This window comes from Alosa sapidissima, chromosome 13 (genome assembly GCF_018492685.1).
Source record: "Alosa sapidissima isolate fAloSap1 chromosome 13, fAloSap1.pri, whole genome shotgun sequence".
Lineage (NCBI taxonomy): Eukaryota > Metazoa > Chordata > Actinopteri > Clupeiformes > Clupeidae > Alosa > Alosa sapidissima.
The window spans coordinates 12,445,624-12,466,780 of record NC_055969.1 but is presented as its reverse complement, the minus strand read 5'-3'; the positions used below and the strand labels follow the sequence as shown (position 1 = coordinate 12,466,780).

The following is a 21,157-nucleotide window of genomic DNA, read 5'->3' as shown; positions in this document are numbered from 1 at the left end:
AGGAACAAAAGGTTACAAGCTGATAACATAAGCTCTTGTCTTGGTCTGAAGCAACAACACAGGAGATACTTCCTGGTTAAGACACAGCAGAACATCTGTTGATCCCTGACCAACACCACTTTTTTTACAGCAATACCACCAAGTGTCACAAGAGGGCACTGAGGTAACTTCTCTGGAGCAATGTCACAAAGGCAACTGCCATACATTCTTTATGAGGACTTTTTCTGGTAGTAAACAATAAGTGCACTAGGGGGCACTGTGGTAACTTCTCCATTCACACATATCTAGCAGTCAGGATGAGGACATCTGTACTCTATGGGCAGAGATCACTCGGTCTTCCCTTTCTTGTTCTTTGAATGAGCTCAGAATTAAAGAATAGGATCCAAACAGCTACAAATGCACGCATTGATCAGCCCTATAGTTCAGAGAGCAGACTAACTGTGAGTTGTAACACGCAGCCACTTTCTGGAGTTCTAGAGATCAAACCTTGACGCAAAAAGAAGCTGTTTACTCTTTGCATTTCAGAGCCGAAAGAGGAGGAGGAGGAGGCGGAAAGCTACGCTGTTCATTTTGAAGAGGGTGGCCTCCGTGTAATGAACTGAGCTACTCTGAGACCGAGAGAGAGAGAGAGAGAGAGAGAGAGAGAGAGAGAGAGAGAGAGAGAGAGAGAGAGAGAGAGAGAGAGAGAGGTAGCTGAGCTCCCCCTCCTAATTAAACAAGGTTCAGGCCACAATGACAACAAGGAATTAAGGGGTCCGGCTATTGTGACCACCTCAAAAGGATTACAATTTTCTTTCATTTGGAGTTAGTGAGAGATTCCAAATCCACTTTGCCCAGTTCCTGACCGCACACGTGAGACTGAATGCCCCGCATAATGGCCGCTGGATTTCATCAAGCTTTGGCAGTTGGGCGGGCGTTGGGACTGGGCAGGTCGCCATTAACATTTAAATAGACAGAGTTGAAAAAGCTAGAGGAAGACTTTGGTCTTGCCCAAGAGTTTGCCCATTGTGGATGCATAGGACTTGAGGACAACACAAGCCTGGAGGGAAAAAAAAAGAAAAAGAAAAAAAAAAAAAAAAAACACACCAAGTTGGCCAACTCAAACTTCACCAAAAGCCTGAGTGCTGACCCAAGGGCTGGTGTTGGAAAGCGTTCACCCTGACATCCACACGTCCACACAAGTGTTGTAAATATTCCAACAGGGAGTGAAAGGAGAGCATAGCCCAAACAAACAAACCCTGACTTAGACTTTAGTCGTGCAGGTCAAAAGTGCGAGTTTCACTGAGAAGACAGTGGATTTTTGTCCTCCTGTCTCCAGACTTGAGACGAATGGGCAGTAAAAGACTGCTTATGCTGGGTCAGTATCTGACAGAGGGGTCAAGAACCTGTTTTCTTTCTTTTTTTTCAATTATTACTTTGAGTGTGCAACATTTTTCAGTGTAGCATGCCAAGCCCATATTCCTATGACCATGAAGTGTATGAAGGAACTTACAATAGAATGAAAGATATTGCCACACACTTCAATTCTGATGCGCTGCCAGTGGGTCACAGATGAAGGTGTGCAATGAAATGTTGTTCTTTTTTTTCGATGGAATAAACTAAACATTTATGCCGCTGTACCGAGAGTCCATACCTCTGGGGCCATGAAGGCGATGGTTCCCAGCAGCTGGCCCTGAAACTCTCCTGCACCTGTTCCCTTGGAGGCCAGCCGGGCAGCCGCTCCAAAGTCTGCTATCCGCAACCTCTGCCCGGTGCTGTCAATAAGTAGGTTGGCACCTGGAATACAAAGGACACAGGAGGTGGTAATTAACACAATACATCATGGAAGGCAGTGACGGGGACCAGCACTGTGGATTTTGGAAATTAGAAGTCCATTTTACATTTTCACCACCAATAATTCCAGGGAGATGATACCACAGGCTACATTTTGCAAATCGAGTGTTTTGTCCCGGCAGGCAGTAGATGAGAGGGTGTGACTGCGTAAGGAGGGGGAGGCTTATCGTGGGGGCGCGGAGTGGGGGGTTAAAAAATAAAAAAGCTCCTCTTAAGCACCTTTCTCTTTGTGGTTCAAAGCCACAGCTGAGCAAGGGAGGCCCGAGAGGGCCAAAGCTTTGGGTGGGAGCCTCTTCCTTCCTAGAGGCCTCAACACTGGACACCTAAGCTTGGAGGAGTTGGGGGGAGGAGTGTTTGTAAAGGAGCAAGGGTGCGTGGGTGTGTGCGTGCGTGCATGTGTGTGTGTGTGTGTGTGTGTGTGTGTGTGTGTGTGTGTGTGTGTGTGTCTGGGTCATGGGGGGTACTTCCTTCGTTTCCCGCTCACCTTTGATGTCCCGGTGGATGATCTGGTTCTCGTGGAGGTAGGCCAGCCCTCTGAGCAGCTGCTCGGTGTAGTTGATGATCACGGCCTCTTTGAAGGCCCCGTACTTGTTCAGGAGGTGCGACACGGAGCCACCTGCAGGGTGGGAACACAGAGGGGATGCTTGCTTTGGCAAGGCACTTTTATTTAAAAAAAAAAAAAAAAAGCTGCACGAAAACTCCAGGATAGGTTCCTGCATCTAATGTTCAAGATGCGGGAGATAGGACCACAGTGTGACCCTGCCAAAAAGGAAATGTGAGACAATGGCTCATTACTGGACCATCCATGTGTCAAGGTGAGGGGTTACTTAGGCAACCTTCTGCTTTCCAACACTTCAAACGGCCCTTTATTCGGTCCCCTGATATTCCATGCGTGCGGCCTTATTACCCAACTTTTCCCTTTATCGAAATCAGTTCATATTTGACAGAGCCGGGCGCAAATATTTGATTAATGAAAAACAAGCCCTATTGTTTGAGGTATCTAAAAACAGAATGAATTCATGGTTGCGGGGCAAACTGTTAGTGGGGCGTGAGGCTCAGCAGGACATAGAGCACTCAGAGAGAGGCTGGTGTTGCAGCGGAGCTACCTCCACCCTCAGGCCCAGTCATTACAGTCCACACCACCCACCAGGCTCCACAGGAGAACCAGAACATGAACTATGATTAGTGCTGGGGAGCATCTCTTTAAAGACTCACCTTTCAAAAACTTTTTTTTACATTTTCAAATTGAATTTTTAATAAAATCAGGTGAAATGCATGTAAAAGATAATGCACAGGACAACTTGTTATGAAATTGAATGTAGCAAAACATTATATTTATGTAATTACGTATAATTATGTTGTTTTCATAAGTGTTGGAAGTCATAATCATGATGAATCAGTTAATTTGATTAATTGCACAGCCCTATAACCTATGCTGATGAGTTGATAATAGTATTGGTAATAGAGTGCTTTTGTGGGCAGCCGTGTCCTACTGGTTAGCACTTCGGACCTGTGACCGGAGGGTTGCCGGTTCGAACCCCGACCAGTAGGCACGGCTGAAGTGCCCTTGAGCAAGGCACCAAACCCCTCACCGTCACCTATACTTATACTTTACTGTGGTGTAGCGTAGAGTAGAAGTATACTATAGCATGATAATACAGTATATAATGTAGTACTATAGTATCGTAATCTTATGCCATATGGAGTCCTGATGCCCACTGTACCTGCCATCCACTCCACGAAAAGATTGTAGTTGTTCTTCTCACAGGTGGCGCCCAGCATGCGGATGATGTTGGGGTGGTTGAGGTGGCCCATCATACGGATCTCTTCTCGCAGAGCCTCCACCACCTCCTCCTGCTCCGACGACGTGTTGCGCACGTACGTCACCTAGAAACCAGACGGAGAGGGAGACATTAGATTTAGCAGCATATTCAGACATTTCACAGAAAAACTCTTTCGCTAGATTACTTAAGTGAGTATTAGATGATCTACACTACACCATTTTGCCCAATGAGATTTTTGTAGCATTTTAGCAATCACAAATAGATACTCGGTAGTGGGTATTCTGTGATCAACCCCAAATGTTAATACCTATCCTTGCCTATTTTAAGTGGGTATACTGAGATGGTGATGCTTTTTAAATGGGTATACTGCGTAGTCCTGCGCGTCACGTAGACTACACCACTGGTCACCTGTTTGACAGCCATGAGAGTGCCGGTGCCCACGTCCTGCGCCTGGTAGCAGGAAGAGAAGGCCCCCAGGCCGATCTGCTGACCCTTCAGCCACTCCTGCCCCTCCCGGTAGGGCTGCTTCGCTTTGGTATGGCCAGGTAGCGTTTCCGGCGTCTACAGGACAACCCAGGAAAGGATCAATGATAAAGAATAAATGATTAATGATTAATAAGAAGAGTTTGTTGAAGGTTTAGCTACATAAACCTGATGTGTACAACTTACATCTGCCTGGATGATGATGACGTCCTCTCCCTTGTCCACCTGCAGCTGGGGGATGATGGGAAGGGCGTCCTGTGACTCCGACATGGCCATGACTATGGCCAACGCCTCCTCTTCCTCCGCCTCCATCTTCTCCTTGCACTTCTGGTGCTGCGCCACGTCGTCCGTGTAGGTGCCGCGGGTGGCGCTTCCTCCGCCACTGCCGCTACTACTGCTGCTAGAGTTACCCCGGGTGCCCCCTTGCTCACCCGGGGACAGCACGGCCACCTCGGACTGGAAGGTGACCGTGCCCTCGCCGGCGTTGGGCATGATGGTGCCCTCCAGCAGGTCCTCCATGCTGGAGTTGAGCTCGGCGGAGGCGTCCAGCCCGCGGAACTTCTCCTCCACCGGCGTGAAGACCGTGTCCTCGCTGGGGATGAGCGTGCCGGCGCCCGCGGGGCCAGAGGCCGAGGCGGACATCGGCGGCGACGACGACAACGACGCCTCGGCGGCTCCGGGGCCGGAGGCGGCCAGCGCGGAGTCAAGCAGGTCCAGCTTCAAGCTGCCCTTGGCCGGTGGTGGGCAGATGGGCTTGCCGCTGGCGCCAGTGCCCTCAGAGGGCGTGGGCCGAGAGGGTTTTGGTCTGTGGATCTGGCTGGAGGGCAGCGGGCGAGACTGGGTGAACACGGCTGACGGGTCTTTCTCTGTGTCTTTACTGCTGGCGGCACCGCTGCTGCCGCCGCTGCCGCCCGCTCCTGGTTGCTTCTGCAACGGGTACTTGCGCTGGGCGCCAGGCGAGGCGCCAGCCCCTAGCTTGCTGGGCACAAAGCCCGGCGGGCCCCTGGGGGCAGTCTTGGGGCTGGGGGCGTCCGTGGGGAAGGCGGGGGCATGGGGGGCAGAGGGGGAGGGCAGGAGCGCCGGACTCGGCTGAGACTGACCAGAGGAAGACGGCGAGTTGAGACACTGGCTCTGCGGCCGGCCTCTGGCCTGCACGGGGGGCTTTAGGTACTCCGCTGGGGGGGCGCCGGCCGACATGGCCGCCAGACGCTCCGCCAGGACGTCCTCGGGAACCCCCGCCGCTGCTGCAGCTGCTGAGTTCCTAGCAGGACATCCCTGCTGGTGCTGATGCTGCTGGTGCTGATGCTGATGGGCTCTTCCCCTCTGCTTGCCTGCCGCATTCAGCTGCACGGTGTGGGCCGGCGAGTTGCACTCCGTCGCGTTCGGCGAGTTGTGCGGGGCGGCGGGGCCGTCGGCGGCGTAGTGCGCGCCGCATCCCGCCGAGGCGGCGGCGCCTACCCCGGCTCCGCTGCTCTCGGTCGCCTGCAGCTCCTCCAGGCCCAGGTGGATGGCATCCAGGATGTCCATCTCCTCGGCGATGGCGAGCAGGCGGCGGCGCATGCGGGCGTAATGGGTGGAGCTGGTGGCGCTCAGCATGTCCAGGAGCTTGAGGAAGACGTGCGGCACGCGGGCCACCATGCGCGCCGCGCTCAGGAAGACGCGGCGCGACAGCTTGCCCACCATGGAGTGGGAGTTGTCGATGGACTGCAACGCGAAGCTCAGCAGTGGCAGCAGCTTCTGGTACCTGCTTTGGGGAGAGGAAGGCACAAGTCATGAACAAAACTATTCTAGTCAACATTCACATTTAATGTTATATTTGGACAGTGTCAATCAACCAATCTACACCAATAGAATATCCAAATATTCACTTGATATCCAAGATGTGGATTGCAACATACTGATCACACAGAAATCAACTGTTGGCATTTCTCTATTCACTTATTCATGTAATTTATTTGTGACACAATGATGGTTCCTGATCCTCACCTCTCCCCCAGGTTCTGCGACTGGTTGCAGTCTCCGGCCGAGACGATGTGAGGGTAGAACTCGGCGGGGAACTCCAGCAGTAGCCGGTCGATCAGGCACAGACGGCCAAGCAGGGCCTGCCAGTTAGTGGACTCCGTCTGGGAGCCCAGGATGCAGTTTAAGACGTAGTCCACCCCACCGATGCCTATGGACCCTGCACACAGCAGAATAGCCCTCACTTTAAAGGTCACATCATTTAAAGGTGCCATGTGTAAGAATTGAGGTAAAAATATCCAAAAAATGAGCTACACACGTCAAAAGAATGAAAAGAAATAAGGGTGATGGTGTCATTAAAAAAAATGACAAGGTATAGTGCTGCAGAAATATCAACCTGAATTAGCATGCTAAATTACTAGCCACAGCCCGACACGTGTCATAATACCAGTTTCGGCCATGGGAGGCGGTATGTGGGCAACATAACCACCAGCCAAACTGCAATACACGTGTCTCGGTTGTTACTCTAAGGTAGGCCAACTCACTTTCTGGAGGTATACTGCCCCCATCTTTTATGGAATGTGGAGTATGAATTGCTTTTTTGGCGGACATTACACATGGCAACTTTTTTTACAAACAGTTTTTCAATGAACTGACTTGATTAATGTAACAATGGCTATACTGTGCCTCTACCCCCAACAGTGCCACTACCCCAAACGGCTTTTTCAGAACGTGCTTTGAATTTAAAATAAACAGAGAAATGTGAGTTGGAAAGGTGGCTTGTGGTCCTTAGGGACCTGATAGCTACAGAGATTTGAATGTTTTACTTTGAGTTATGCGAGGCGGTTTTGAGCTCCTACCTGCTTTGAGGATCTCTCTTCCCACCGCAAGCTCCCCCATCTGCCCTTTGCACAGCTCCAGCAGAGTGGACACAGACAGTTGGCTGGTACGGCTGTGGACAAACACACACACACACACACACACACACATCAAACAATGAACACGCTTTAAGCACCACCACCACCCCATGAAATAAGATCTTATTTTGAGAGATCATTTGTTAGAAAACATTAATTGTACTTAATCCCCAATTTGGCAGATTTACACTATAATACAATAGCCATTTCAAATGTTGTGCCCTCATTTGTAGAGGAAGTAGGCACTTATCATATCTTTATAGTACATGTACAAAAATTCTACCACTAGGTGGCAGCAAATTCAAATTCAAGCAGTCATATTCATGGGGCACCATCACTACGTAAAACTCCTCACAAATCCACTGCACTAATCTAACAACAATCAATAGTCTTAAAACAAACAGGACACATTTCCCACCAGAAATAGAGTGGAGAACGGCTCCTTTTACAGTTACTGAAAGGCATTTGGGTTCTAACTCGGTGAAGGTACCTGTTGGCGTCGGCACACTTGACCAGGATGGTCTCCACCACGGGCCTGAGGAGCTGCTGCAGTCGGCTGCGCTCGGCCAGTGAGTGGCAGGGGGTGTACACCAGCATAGCCCGCAGGGTTTTCTGCAGACAAAACGCCAAAAACAAGCATGTTTACTCACAGATTTCATAGTTTAGGTTTCACTCGCTTACCTTCTAGCTCGCTCACTCATCTCTTAGGCAGGCATTACCAGAGACACACACATACCTATGCCCGCCCGCCCCCCCCCCCCCCCCCCCCCCTCTACACACACACACACACACCTCAGGGGAAACTCAGGAGAAAGAAGGCCCATGTGAGTGAATCATTGGGGGGTAGACATACTGGAGATAAGAAACACCTGAGGCAAGAATGGCTAAATGTCTGGGCTGTCTGAAACAGCCACAGTCCTCAAGTGTCTGGGTTCATGACAATAATAAAAAAGCCCCTTATAAGCAAAACTCTGCAGACACAGAGGAGTCTATTTGCGACTGCTAGTAAATGGGCAATGTCGGAGCCGCTGCATGGTTGTAACACGACCCCCGTGGTGGTGTGAAAGAGGAAGGGATGCACTTTTGACCCCAGAGTGTTATGACCCTGATATTCCACGTGGTCGCCTGGGAATGACCCCAAGGCCAGCTGACCACCAATGCACTCGCCTGAGGGGAGTCACACATTGAAACTGGCTTAAAAAAGAGCCTTGGTTCTGTTAAGATGGAGATGAAGCGAACAGATTTGAAGATAGATTTGTGACCACAGGATTATAGATTAAAGGGATCATGCCGCAGGAAACTATTGTTTTCTTTTGGCTTTACAACAAGATATGCTGATGTGACTAGGGGGCGTAGTGGGCTTTTTTTCAAATTGGACTGTCCCCTTTCCTGGCTGTAATGGCCATAAAAAGAAAAGGGTCACAGTGCACAGACAGATTAGAAAAGCATATTGTTTCTACATCAGAACTGTTCTTATGTATTATGTTCCCTCCCCTGTTAGCAATCTAGCAGTTCACCTGGAACATACCTAACGATGTTGGCCAGATAGAAGCCTAGGCTATACGGCATGTGAAATTCCATATCAGAATAAAATCTACAGCAAAATCAGCCAAATTTTTCCTATAAAATGAATTCGTATACTAGAGAATCATGACAAAAACTTGCAGACCTTACGAAAGCATCTCAGGAACTGTTATTAAACAAAGTGTATAGTATGGCTCCTTTAAAAGTTTGTTTTGAACACATGCAGAAATAACAGATGATAACGAGTCTATGCAATGTTTTGTCAACAGACACGTCAACACACAAAAATAACTGTGTTATCCCCAAAATTGACAGCAAATTATCAGTCACTGTCAGTTTTAGGACAAAAAATTATTTAGATGGAGCATTTGGGGGTTCATGATTCAATCTTTCCAGCATTACTTTAACTAAAAACGAGCAGAGCAATTAATGACTCAGTGTCCTTGAAAAGAGGGAGAAACTGAGAGAAAACGAGGGGATCTTGGTTCACACTGACCCTGACTCCAAGTGTAGCTGTGGGGAGTGATGAGTGATGGAGGATCGTACTGGCCCTCTGCCCAGTGCCGACAGACCCAAACAGTCTACTCCTTCAGCACTCTACTGTACCTCCCCCTCTTCGCTCACACACACACACACACACCTCAAAGCAACACTTAAACGCATACCCAAAGATAGATACAGTATGTACCAACAACATGCATGCATACGGTGTTCCAAAAGACATTTTCATAGACATATTTTGTTTTGAAAGTCACAAAATACTCCCCACATTGCCTTTTGAAAAGCCCATATAATTCCCCCTTGTAGATACTGCACATGTTAAGTGGGCTGCATGCTTTTGTCCAAGCCTCTGCGGCCCTGGACAAAAGAAGCCCTTACGACCAGAAAAGGAGGAGGGAAAAAAAAGTTCTCTTCAAAGTATCCTTTCGGCTCAATCTCTGACCCTTCCCTTGAGATGCGGACACGCAAGGTATTTTTAGCACAGGGCCACTCCCTTCTTCCTTTGTCGCCCAAGAATATAGAAGCACTGCGATCCATCCACACGAATGAACCAATGAACCCCCCCCCCCCACCCCTCACACACACACACACACACACACACAGCACCAGTGTCCCACCCCCAGCTAGAGGACAGAACTTTGTTGTTTTCATAAATGCTACTCTCTGAAGAAAAGTGCCCGGGGGAAATGTCAACTCCCAAAGCTCGACATTATGAAAAAGAGAGCGAGCGAGAGAGAGATAGAGAGAGAAACCCTCAAGAGCTATTGTTCTTTATGAAGAGATTAAATAGGTTAGGAGAAGAGAGAGAGAGAGAGAGAGAGAGAGAGAGAGAGACAGGGGAAAGGCAAGAGGACAAAAAAGAAACCTTTCTTTCAGCAGTTGTAGATCCCCGCTGTCGCTTTTTCAACGTCCCGGCCGAACTGGACGTTTAAGAGGGACAGGCAGACTGACAGCGGGAAAATGTGTTATGAGGCTGAACTTTAGCACCGGGCAGATTAGCAACTGGGCAGACGAGAGAAAGTGTACAATCTGGACGTTGCACTCAAGATGCTCTCTCTGCTTTGTGCTCTCAGATCCCCTGGCGCTGATGACTAATAAACAGTCTGTGTGTGTGTTTGTGAAGACAGGGGGGTTGTTTTGTGTGAGAGACCTCCTAAGTGAGATTTGGACAAACTACAGAACAATGAAAGATTCATTCAAAAGGTTAATAAACCTCTAGAGGGCCAATACATGACAAACCCGTATGATGCAACTGATACACTGATAAACTTCTTTTATCTTATAGTACTGCAGTCTTAATAATACCAGGAAATGGGTACACTGATAAACTTCTTTTATCATATAGTACTGCAGTCTTAATACTACCAGGAAATGGGTTGCTAAATTATAGTGCCCATTGAAAGAATTGATATAATATACATGCTACAGGCTCAAAGGGCTATTTATTCAAGTTTTGTTATTCTTTAACTCGCCTATTTTTATGACCAACTTAGACATGACATCCATAAGGTAAACAAAATAACTTGAATGTCATGGGTGGAAAATGTATTGTGCGTGTGTTTACACTCATAACCTTCCTTACATCTCCAAGGCAGCATTCCCAAATGGGATACAGAAATGGCTGCACCAGACGCCACTCTGTGATTTAATGTTGTGGGTGAAGTTGTGTCTTGCGTTCCATTTGTAAGGTGGCCCTTCTTTGCTCTCTCAGAGATGACTGTCTGCTTTGAATAGAATTGATTCTGTGGCCTCTTAATCTCAAGACCAAAGACAGCAAGCCCACAGAACCCCACCCCACACACAGTGATTAAACTGATTAACGAAAGTGAATGTAACTCAAAGGCCGGTGTGTGTGTGTGTGTGTGTGTGATCTTACCAGAGCGGCCACGTAGACCTTATAGACGGGGTCAGCGCACACCATGGAGAGGACGCTGCAGCAGGACTCCACCACCACCTCGCCGGACACCTCCCCGCAACTTCCTGTCCCTCCTCCTGCTCCGCCGCCACCCGCCTCCACCTCCTCCACCTCCTCCTCCGCTGGCCCCTCCGCCCAGCGAGCGCTCCCCATTGGCCAGCAGTAGAGCGCCGCTCACGTCGTGCGACAGCCGCCGCAGTGCCATCTCCCGGATGTTCCAGTTCCGTGAGAAGAGGCAGCCCACCAGCTCTATGCCAAAGACCTAGGGTGAGGAAGAGGAAGGAGAGATGGAGAGAGAGGAAGAAAGAGAGAAAGAACAGAAGGATAGAGAGAAAAAGACAAAAAGAATAGACTGAAAAAAAAAGTGTGACTTCTACTGCTTCAACTGACTTCAAATGAAACAAGCAGAACTGTATTGATGCTTTATGAAGAGCATCGCTGCCCTTCCATTCCACTCTCGGCCCTTTCCAAAATGTCCGTCCTCTGCAGCAGCTCACCTTGATCCAGGGCTCGGCCAGCTCTTTGTAGGTCTGTGGGATCTGTTGCACACCGTAGTGGGGCAGGGTGAAGTCGCCCTCCGGCTGGCCCAGGCGCGGGCTCTCGCTGTGGGCCGCCGAGGAGGCCTGGCTTTGGGTGCGGCTGGAGGAGCCCTCCACGGAGGAGGATGGGTCATGGCTGTGGGAAGAAAGCGGCAGGTTTGTTTCTATTTGTTTTCAGTCAGTAGAGTAAACACTCCTATTTCAACTCCAACTGTGCAGTGACAAAGACAACGCTGCTATTATGAATTTCTGCTGTTACAGCTCTATTGTATGCCGAGACTAAGTGGTCATTCCTTAGAGCTCTTTGCAACTTCTAAACCTTTTACTTGGCATTAATGAATGGAAGCAAAAGTTATCCACAGACACAAGAGCTTGCTCCTTACTCAAAACAAGTGTATCAGATTATTTGGTTTCATCTTGGATTTGTTCAGTCATGTAGCGCTCCCATTTGTGGCTAAATTACATTAACATAATACCATTCCACTGTGTCACGACATCTGTTGGAAGTAGAGCGATGCTCCCTGTAGGCTATTAGCCGCTATCCTATACATGTGAGCAAATCATACTTTTTCTACACATTACCATACACTTCACCCAAACAAGGCCAGCACTTTGTTAAGTAGAAAGTCCCCTTCACCATATAATGGCCAGAACTTGTCATGTATCAAGAACATGTATCAAGAAAGCTTAAGCTCGTCCTTCACTGTACTTTTATGGATGTGTTAGTAAGCAACAAAAGGACAAAGTTCATACTTCAACACTCTGGAAGGAAAACAAAACATATTTATTCCATACAATTACAATAATTATGGTTGTTTCCCGGGGGGAAAAACAACGGGCTAGTGTTTCACGGATGCTTTTTTTGAAAACATGCAGAATCCCCCAAAGTGGCATTTTCATGTCTAGAGGGGGGAAAACACCTCAACTCTAAGTAGCTGCTATCATTTCAGACCTGGGCAGAGACACAAAACACGGGTGGTGCCTGGCTGTCTAGCTCACCTAACCACCAGAAAGGGAAGGGATCCAATGGCCGAGAAACATTCCAGAATACGGCCTGGTGGCCCACACCACGGGCCCTGTGCAAACCTGTGTCTTGACAACTTAAATAGCATGCCTCATTCAAAAGGAAACATTACTGTTTTTACTTTCTTAGGGGATCTGAAATCTATTATATAGGTCATGCTTTGAAGTCATAAATCATTCAGACTATGAAATCAGCAAATAACTCTTTAATTGGTGACTGGACAGACACACAGCCATGCTTGACTTATACTTCCTTAGATGGGCAGAGAAAAAGGGGGAAACTATTCAAACATCAAACCAAACTTGGTCAAACATTCGCCCACATGGATCTGTCTTGGCTTTGGTAAATCAGTGACTAGGTCCCACTGGTAGTAGACCTTGGACTTTATCCTTGAGTGCAGACACCATCTGCAGGAGGGAAAGCTATGCCCTACTGATGAAGAAACCGAAGAGAGAGAAAAGAAAACGCATAAAAGAAGCTTGGAGGGCAAGAGGTCTAAGTTGGGTCCAGTTCACACCGACATTCCTGGGCTGCCACGGGGATGGGGGCTTGGTTGTTGGGATGGATTAGGCTTGACGAGAAGTTACTTGGCACACTGCATCACTCACAGTGTGGTACTGGGGTGGCATCGAGACATTTGGCTGGCGTTTTCAACGGCTTTGTGGTTTCTCTCTCTCTCTCTCTCCCTCCCACTTCCATTCCAATGGAGACCCAGTTCCGGTGGCCTTTTGCTACTGTGCATAATGCCACCGGCCCCCATAAAGGCTTCCGTTGAAATTTCCGCTTTCTTGTGCTCCGTCTTATCTGTCTGCTCTAACTGCGACGACTGCGGCAGCTGTTCCGGTAGCGACACACACACACACACACACACACGCCCACCCACCATCAGCAGCAGGTGCTTCCTGACACGGGGACAGGACAGACGTCGGCACCTCGTCACCTAATCAACGCAACAATGCACGATATTCCGGCCGCTTCCACAAGACTTTCTTAGAAGAACAACTTCCTGGTGGCTTACAGTTTTAAAATAAAATATCTCCAAAATAGTTAACTGAGGCCACTAGCTTTCTTACAAATGTAAAGAAAGTAATGCATACACTCGAAAGTACACACAGATTTGCAGCTGTTATAAATCAAGTGGCTGCATTGAACCGTACAGCTTTCCCAGTTTCATTTTCTCAGAGGCCCAGATGTGTATAATGTGTGATATCCTGTCGGTCCTTGAGGATGCAAGCCAGACCAAAAAAGCACACAGAGAAAACATTCTAGAAAGCAATAACCTTGCATTACACTTGCATTCAGATTCAGTTACCTGTAAAAATCATGGGACTTCCACTTGGCTCGACAAAGAGGGCAGATCAGCGTTTCGTGGTTTCGCCTGCATTCCTCTGCCCCTGCAATCATCGGAATAAAGCAACTAAATAAATATATAAATATATATATATATATATATATATAAATATATATATATATATATATATATATATTTAAGACTCACATTTCGTCCAGTCACATTTCAATGAATAAAGAAAAATGTCTTTTGACTGGCCGTCAGCTGGGATCGAGCCACAGATGAAGCCCTTGTCCCAATTACATGGGGACGGAGAGGGGGGGCTGGAGGGTAAGATAGACTGGAGGGTTAGAGAGAGAGAGAGAGAGGAAGAGAGAGAGAGAGAGAGAGAGGAAGAGAGAGAGAGAGAGAGAGAGAGAGAGAGAGAGAGAGAGAGAGAGAGAGAGAGAGAGAGAGAGAGAGAGAGCTTGGGGGGTTGAGAGAGAGATGGATATGGAGAGGGAGAGTGCAGGAGGACAGGGTGTCTTTTGCACGAGGCTATGGGCTTGTTGGAGAAGGGCAGTGTAATGTCATGGTTCAGGGATGGGTGCGAGACAAAGAGGGACAGACAGAGAGGGACAGAGAGAGAGGGAGAGAGAGATGAGAGAGAGAGAGAATGGTGCAAGGATGGGTGCGATGGTGTGTGGTCTGTCGCTAGGCTCGCTGAGCTGGAAAACCTCTCATGGGTGACTGTCAGGAGTCACTAAATGTCAGATGAGTCCAACACACTCTGCTTTTATACCTTTTCTCTCCCTCTCCGTCCCAAGCACTCATTCTCTCTATCTCTCAATATCACTTCATCACTAAGTCTAAATGTGAATCGTTTTAGAAGCCCAGATCAAACCTTTTAATGATTCTTTAGTGAATAAATAGAGACACACATAGATTCAAACATAGATTGTGTTTTCCAACAAGCTAATAAGTCATTCTGTGTCAAACCAGAGAAAATCCAGGAAAAATAGTTGCTGCAGTCTCAGATTTTGCTCAAAGATGATTCATGATTGGACCATTAAAAGTTTGTACTGTATGCACATTCGTTTTATATAAAGCCCTAGATATAGGGAAGAAGCCCTAGTCCTAGCCCTAGGAAAGAAGTGCAAAACTGGTGATGTTAGATATTACAAACTGTTAATGGTTCAGTGGTTCATACTGAGAACATGTGTCTTCCACCCTACATAGTTTGGGCTGCCTATGAATAATACTTTTCATTATGTTAATGCCCAAATATTGCTTACCAGAAAATGTTATTTTCGGGCTGTAAAACTTAAGTAATCTCAAGGGCTGAAAATAACATGAAGACATAGGATTTGAACAGAAATATTTTACAGACCTAGGTTTTGGAACCCATTCCTGATAAATACAAGGTTTCAACAAAATCTGAGACGGTGCAGCAACAACCTTATCTGATTGGACATGGAATGACACTAATGGTAAATGGTGTTAATTGTAAATACTGAGTTGTGTTTGTATTGTATTTCACTAGGGTATTTGTAACGGTATGCTATGTTGTGCATGGTGGACTCCACAGTGTGATGAGCGCTGTATGTGTGTGCATGTGTGTGTATGTGTGTGCATGTGCATGTGTGTGTGGCACCTTCTTATGGACTTACAGATAGACATGCAGTGGTGGTGCAGCTTGTTCCTGCAGCCCTCCTCACACACAGTCAGGCTCTCCTCGTCCAACATGTCCAACAGACAGATCGGACACATCTGCTCCTCCTCATCTTTCATGCTGAAGACACAAACACACACACTAAGTTACTTGAATGTACCCACAAAGACAGAAACATACACATTTCACTTCAACCACTGGCTGAAAGAAGCGTCTTGTGATCTCTATGTCTTGCCATATCTATTTAGTGAAGTGTAAAAACACCACCTACACAGTTTTTTTTCTGCATGGTGTTAACACACAGAGTTACTGGAATGTCCTCATAAAGATTTACCGATACACACAACAAGCAAACATATCACACACAAAAACACCTTTTCTAAAAACAATTAACATGCAACCTGCAACCTGCCTGAGAGAGGAGTCTTGTGATCTATATCTATTTAGTGAAGTGTAAAAACACAACACACACACACACAATGGAGGCCAGGCAGTAAACTGAAAGGAGGATAGGCATACGTGGATGTATGTGTTCTTTAAAAGAAACACCCAACATTACTGTGCTACTGTGCTCCTCCCACGTACACCTCCCCTGTTGGTTGACCCTCTGCTGTGGTGTGGGTGGCTGAGCGAGAGTCCTACCTGCTCTCCGTGCTGGAGGCGGAGGTGCTGGAAGGACAGGTGGTGTGCGAGTTGGACATGCGTGACACAAACTTCTGGATGGTGTTGCGCGAGGGCGCCTTGATCCGGGAGCTGCGCCGGTTGTGGTACTTCTGGAACAGACTCTCCACCTGGGTGACACACACCAGACAGGACCCCACACACACACACACACACACACACACACACACACACACACACACACACACACCAACTTTAACAACAGTTCCAGTCATAAATGATACTCTTTGAAAAATAATTTTGCAGACACCCACAAATTCTCTTGGTTGAAATATAATACACTCATCTGCCTTCAGAAGCATTCCCCTGTTTAGAGATGCAGTCTGCCATTTGGATTTGGTTTCCCCAAATGTTGATATTTGAACTTAACAGTCAATCAAATTATACCCTTCTCTTCCATGCTGTTTAAGTACCATGTTGATTGACTGAGATTGTATGGCATAGTCCGAGCCATTATGTTTGATTACCATTTCCAACGCCAGAAGAACCAGAATTCTTAAAAGGTGTGGGTTTTTGAAGATTCTAACATAAGATTCTGTTCCGCAACAATTCAAGGTTCTAAAATTCTATGTAGATTTCAATGAACCCAGATATTCTTTAGAACGTTCATTTTCCAACATTCCTGTGATGGTACACCTTTAAGGGTTTAACACTAAATGCACAGCTAGAGGACTGTGAGTAGCAATTCCCTGAATCTGACAAAAAGTGTCTGAGATACAATGGTGTATCTACACCTTGAAATATCTCAAATCCTTCCATTCAACACAAAAACCATAGAAGCCAAAATGGTAGTTTGATTTGCTGCGTTCTCTCTCTCACCTCAAAGTTTTTGAGGGTCTTCCTCCAGAGCAGAGGGTCGGAGGGCTCCAGCTGGAACACTCGGAGCATGACGAAGAGGACATGGATGCAGAACGCGCCTCGGCCACAGCTGCAAGTCTACAAGGAAACAAACAAACACACAAACAAGCCCGCACACATAAACACACACTTTTTATGACTGGCAAATCCCCCAGGCATTCTGCTCTAGTGCCTGTACACCATTTCTCTCAGAGCCAGCCTCATGGAACAGAAGGATAATATAATCATTCATATTTATTTGACACACACAGTTGGGTCAAGTATTGCCTGGCATCTAAATAAATACTTTTATACAAAATAAGCATACAACATGTCTGTCTTGAGTTAAAAGTTGCGGGCGATTAGGCCAGACCTACCTGTGGACCAATGAACACTCTGTATTTGTTGTCAGGGCTGTCTCCTCCAATCAGGAAGGAGTTGGGTCCTATTTGCTGCAGCAGGTAGAGGCGGGCCCTCATGACCTTGTTGACCCGGCGACTGGTCTCCTCTGGGCTGTAAGGCGAGAAGCCATCTGGAGAGGGAGCCCTGCGAGGTGGTGTGACTCGCCCACTCTGGAACTGTACGTGCGCACGCACACACACACACACACACACACAAACACACAAAACGAGTCATGGTGTGAAGATTGCATCAAGCGGACGCGACAGACGGCCGGCTTCTCAGTTCAATGGACATTGCTTTTCAGCCACTCCATTACAGAGCGATATTCTGATTAGGCGAAAGCTTTCAAAAGCCGAAACCCTCAATCTGTTCAGAGAAGAGGCATTTAAGGAGGATGGTGGTTTCTTAGAAAGAGGAGAAAAGAACTCTCCTGAAGCTACAGCTTCACTTTCAATGGAATAAATGAATTATAAATGGAGATCATCCCCTGGAGAAAGCAGGCCACTTTTCAGGGAAATAATCTAGGAACAAGGAACCTGTTTCAAAGCTCTTATGTAATATAACTTAGTAATATGCTTAGGCCTGTCCATTCCTGAATGAAGCTGGACAACATCTTTTGGTTATGGAGCTTTGTATTGTGGGGATTGGCTTATTGGGCCCTGTGGCAGTGGCAGAGGGAGTGTGTGACTCTGCAAGGGCCAGATTTCCCCCGCGACACTCACCGGCACTGGGGATGCCCTCTTCCTCCTCACACCGGGGGAATCAGGCTTTCCGCTGAGCTTGCCGTTGGCCGAGGTCGAGGTGGAGGAGGACGAGGAGGAGGAGGAGGGCCCTGGGGAGGGGCTGCGGCGGCCCCTGCTCTGTGGGGAGGAGCCTGCGGAGGCCTGGGACCCCTCCGCGCCGGCCTGCCCGGCCTCGCTGCCATCGGGCCGCAGTGGGATGGGCTTGACCACCTGATGGGGCAGTGAGGGGGAGGGAACAAGGACAGGAAGGGGGAAAGGATATACGTTAGGGGGGAGTGGGCGGTAGGATGGACAATAGAAGACTACATCACAGGAAGAAGTGTGTGTGGGCGCGTGTGTGTGTGTGCACACGTGTTTATGTCTGTGGGAGTTCTCTGATGATGAATGCCACATTTATTTCCCTGAGTAGTGTCTGTCTGTGTGTGTGTGTGTGTGTGTGTGTGTGTGTGTGTGTGTGTGTGTGTGTGTGTGTGAGAGAGAGAGAGAGAGAGAGAGACAGAGAGAGAGAGAGTTTTATGAATATGATGATCAATACCACATTTATTTGCCCCAGGAACTGCCCCAGTAAGCTGTTTCTGTTGAGAGTTGTTTAGGCAATAAGCCCAGTGTCTAAGTGCTGACCAGTGCATCTTTAACAGCATGAACTTCCCCACAGAATAGACTTGTGTTTGGAACTATAATCCTCAAAGTCTGCCTGCTGCTAGCGGAGTGCATGCCTCAGTGAAATATGCCCTCCTGTTTGGCTGATCAGCTATGTGTGTGCATCTGTGAGTATGTTTATGTATGTATGTATCTATCTATGTATGTATGTGTATAGGTCTGCACTGCTTACATGTATGAAAAACATGTATTGACTTCGTCCGTATGTGCATGAGTGTGTGTGGGTAAGTGTGTGAGTGAGAGAAAGAGAGTGTGTCAGTGTCAGTGTGACTGAGTGTGTGAGATTGAGAGTTAGTGTGAGTCTGAGTGTGCATCTGACTGTGTGGAAGTCGGAGTGTGACCGTGTGTGTGACCGTGTGCGTGTGTGTTTATGTAGTGCAGCGTATGGCTGGAGGTTTGGGAGTGCGGCGGGCGGGTGCAGCTGCAGTCTCACCACAGGGCCTCGGCGGTTCCTCCGCTCCAGCCACTCGTGCTTCCAGGTGGGCATGCAGGTGACCTTGAGCTTCTCGCGGATCATGCTCTCCTCCGGCCGGTTGTCCATCTTCTGCAGGCCCCGTAGCGTGTCCTTGTTCTCCATGTCTCGGCTGCTGGGGAAGGGAAGACACAGCATGGGGCAACAGTCAGCCAAGCAGTACTGATACGAAATGACACATTTTTACTCGGATTTTATATCTTGTGTGAAAGGAGTTTTTTTTTTCCCCCCTTTTCGTCAGTGCAACAATAAGCTTTAGGACTTCAAAATAAGCGTTAAAAATGTAATTACTCCAATTACTCCGATTAAAAACTAATCTTATTAGTAGACAGGGCAGTCTAGTTCATGAGGGTTCTAATCATAATCCCTGAACTGTTCCCCACACAGTGTGCATCAAAAGTCTGCCAGCACAGACAGAAAGCTATGGAAGATTGTTTGAAAGCAAAGGCAAGACAAATAATGTACCAGGGGACAGTGGCACCACTCTCGATTCATTCATGGTCGTTCAAGGCTAGTCTCTGCGGAAGCCGGAGAGTTGTAGGGAATTTACAACCAACGAGACACCCAGGGCGCTGTCTGTACTCAAGGCAGGCGAGCAGGAGGAGGACAAGGGGGGAGAGAGAGGGATGGAGGGAGGGAGAGAGGCAGAGGCAAGGGAGGGGAAGTGGGGAGCGGGGGGGGGGGGGCAGGGGGCTTCAGAGTAAATAGCAGGCCTCATACGAGAGGATGTTATGATAAGGAGTCGCTGCCGTCTGAGCCAGTTAGATTTACAGTACATCATACAAATGAGGGCTGACAGCATTGTTCAATGCCCACCCCGCGCTACTGAGTGAATGAAGGCCTTTCAGGGCCAAACACTTAGTCTGTCTTTAAAAAGAAAGACAGCGAGAGAGAAAGAGAGAGAGTGAGGGAGAAAGAGAGAACGCGCAAGAGAAAAAAAAACACTCTACCCAAAACACAACCACTGCACCTTTGACTCTGTCAAAATGCATAATAAAGACCAGGTAGTGTATTATGCATTTTAGAGTCAAATACATGTCAGGTTAAACGCTCATTAAACCAATCTCATCTATCTAGCCCTCTCATCTCCCACTAACAGCAAAGTCAGAGACTAGCTAAAGACAGAAAAGACATAAAAAAGAGGAGAGAGGCCTGTACAGAGAATGACTGCAGCAGGACAACAAGAGTAAGCATGAGTGAGAGAGAAACAGATCAAGAGAAAAAGTGAAAGCAAGCAAGGGAAAGATGGAGAGAATGAGAAAGATAGTGTGAGAGAGAAAGAGATTAAGAGAAAATTCTAGAGCAAGCAAGGGAAGAGAAGCAAAGGAGAGATACAGAGAGTGAGAAAGAGAGAGAGAGCGATAGAGAGACCGAGAAGAAGAGAGAGAGAGCGATAGAGTGCCCAAGAAGAAGAGAGAGAGAGCGATAGAGTGCCCAAGAAGAAGAGAGAGAGAGAGCGATAGAGTGCCCAAGAAGAAGAGAGAGAGAGAGCGATAGAGTGCCCAAGAAGAAGAGAGAGAGAGCGATAGAGAGACCGAGAGAGAGAGCTAGTTTTTAATGAGAGGATGAGCGGCTGCCAAGCGGCTCCGCTCCTCCGCTCTGCTCTGCCCACATGTGGTCCAGGGGGGTCTGGGCCACAGGGCCAGCGAGAGGGCAGCTGCAAGCCAGCACCCAGCACCCCCCAGCCCCTACCCTCCGGCTCCACCACCTCCATCACAGGCCTTTTCATTAACAACCCAATCAATAGCCCTGCTTCTCCTCTTTTTGAGGTCTGGTCAGGCGCTCAATAGCGATTAAAAAAAAAAAAAAAAGTAGTGAGGAAAAGAGAAAGGAAAAATGAAAGAGTGAGAGGACAGACAGAGCGATAGACAGACAGACTTCCTGAGCTCTGCAGCACACTGATGATGTTTTTTTCCTGACTGACTGCTGCCATTATAGCTC

The 21,157-nt window shown here is 47.8% G+C and overlaps 1 protein-coding gene across 1 annotated transcript in view; it reads right to left on the bottom strand.

Moving 5' to 3' along the window:
* map3k1 (mitogen-activated protein kinase kinase kinase 1, E3 ubiquitin protein ligase) overlaps positions 1-21,157 on the bottom strand; it is a 45,071-nt gene that overhangs the window by 4,382 nt on the left and 19,532 nt on the right. The window contains exons 2-19 of the mRNA XM_042058678.1: positions 19,178-19,331; positions 18,064-18,294; positions 17,317-17,517; positions 16,922-17,038; positions 16,064-16,212; positions 15,420-15,541; positions 13,792-13,873; positions 11,414-11,591; positions 11,052-11,178; positions 10,878-10,996; positions 7,467-7,588; positions 6,920-7,011; positions 6,087-6,279; positions 4,287-5,844; positions 4,026-4,178; positions 3,558-3,720; positions 2,318-2,449; positions 1,634-1,776 (exon numbers count right to left, since the gene is read on the bottom strand). Coding sequence (XP_041914612.1) covers positions 1,634-1,776; positions 2,318-2,449; positions 3,558-3,720; positions 4,026-4,178; positions 4,287-5,844; positions 6,087-6,279; positions 6,920-7,011; positions 7,467-7,588; positions 10,878-10,996; positions 11,052-11,178; positions 11,414-11,591; positions 13,792-13,873; positions 15,420-15,541; positions 16,064-16,212; positions 16,922-17,038; positions 17,317-17,517; positions 18,064-18,294; positions 19,178-19,331 — 4,036 coding nt within the window. The remainder of the gene's footprint in view (positions 1-1,633; positions 1,777-2,317; positions 2,450-3,557; positions 3,721-4,025; positions 4,179-4,286; positions 5,845-6,086; positions 6,280-6,919; positions 7,012-7,466; positions 7,589-10,877; positions 10,997-11,051; positions 11,179-11,413; positions 11,592-13,791; positions 13,874-15,419; positions 15,542-16,063; positions 16,213-16,921; positions 17,039-17,316; positions 17,518-18,063; positions 18,295-19,177; positions 19,332-21,157) is intronic.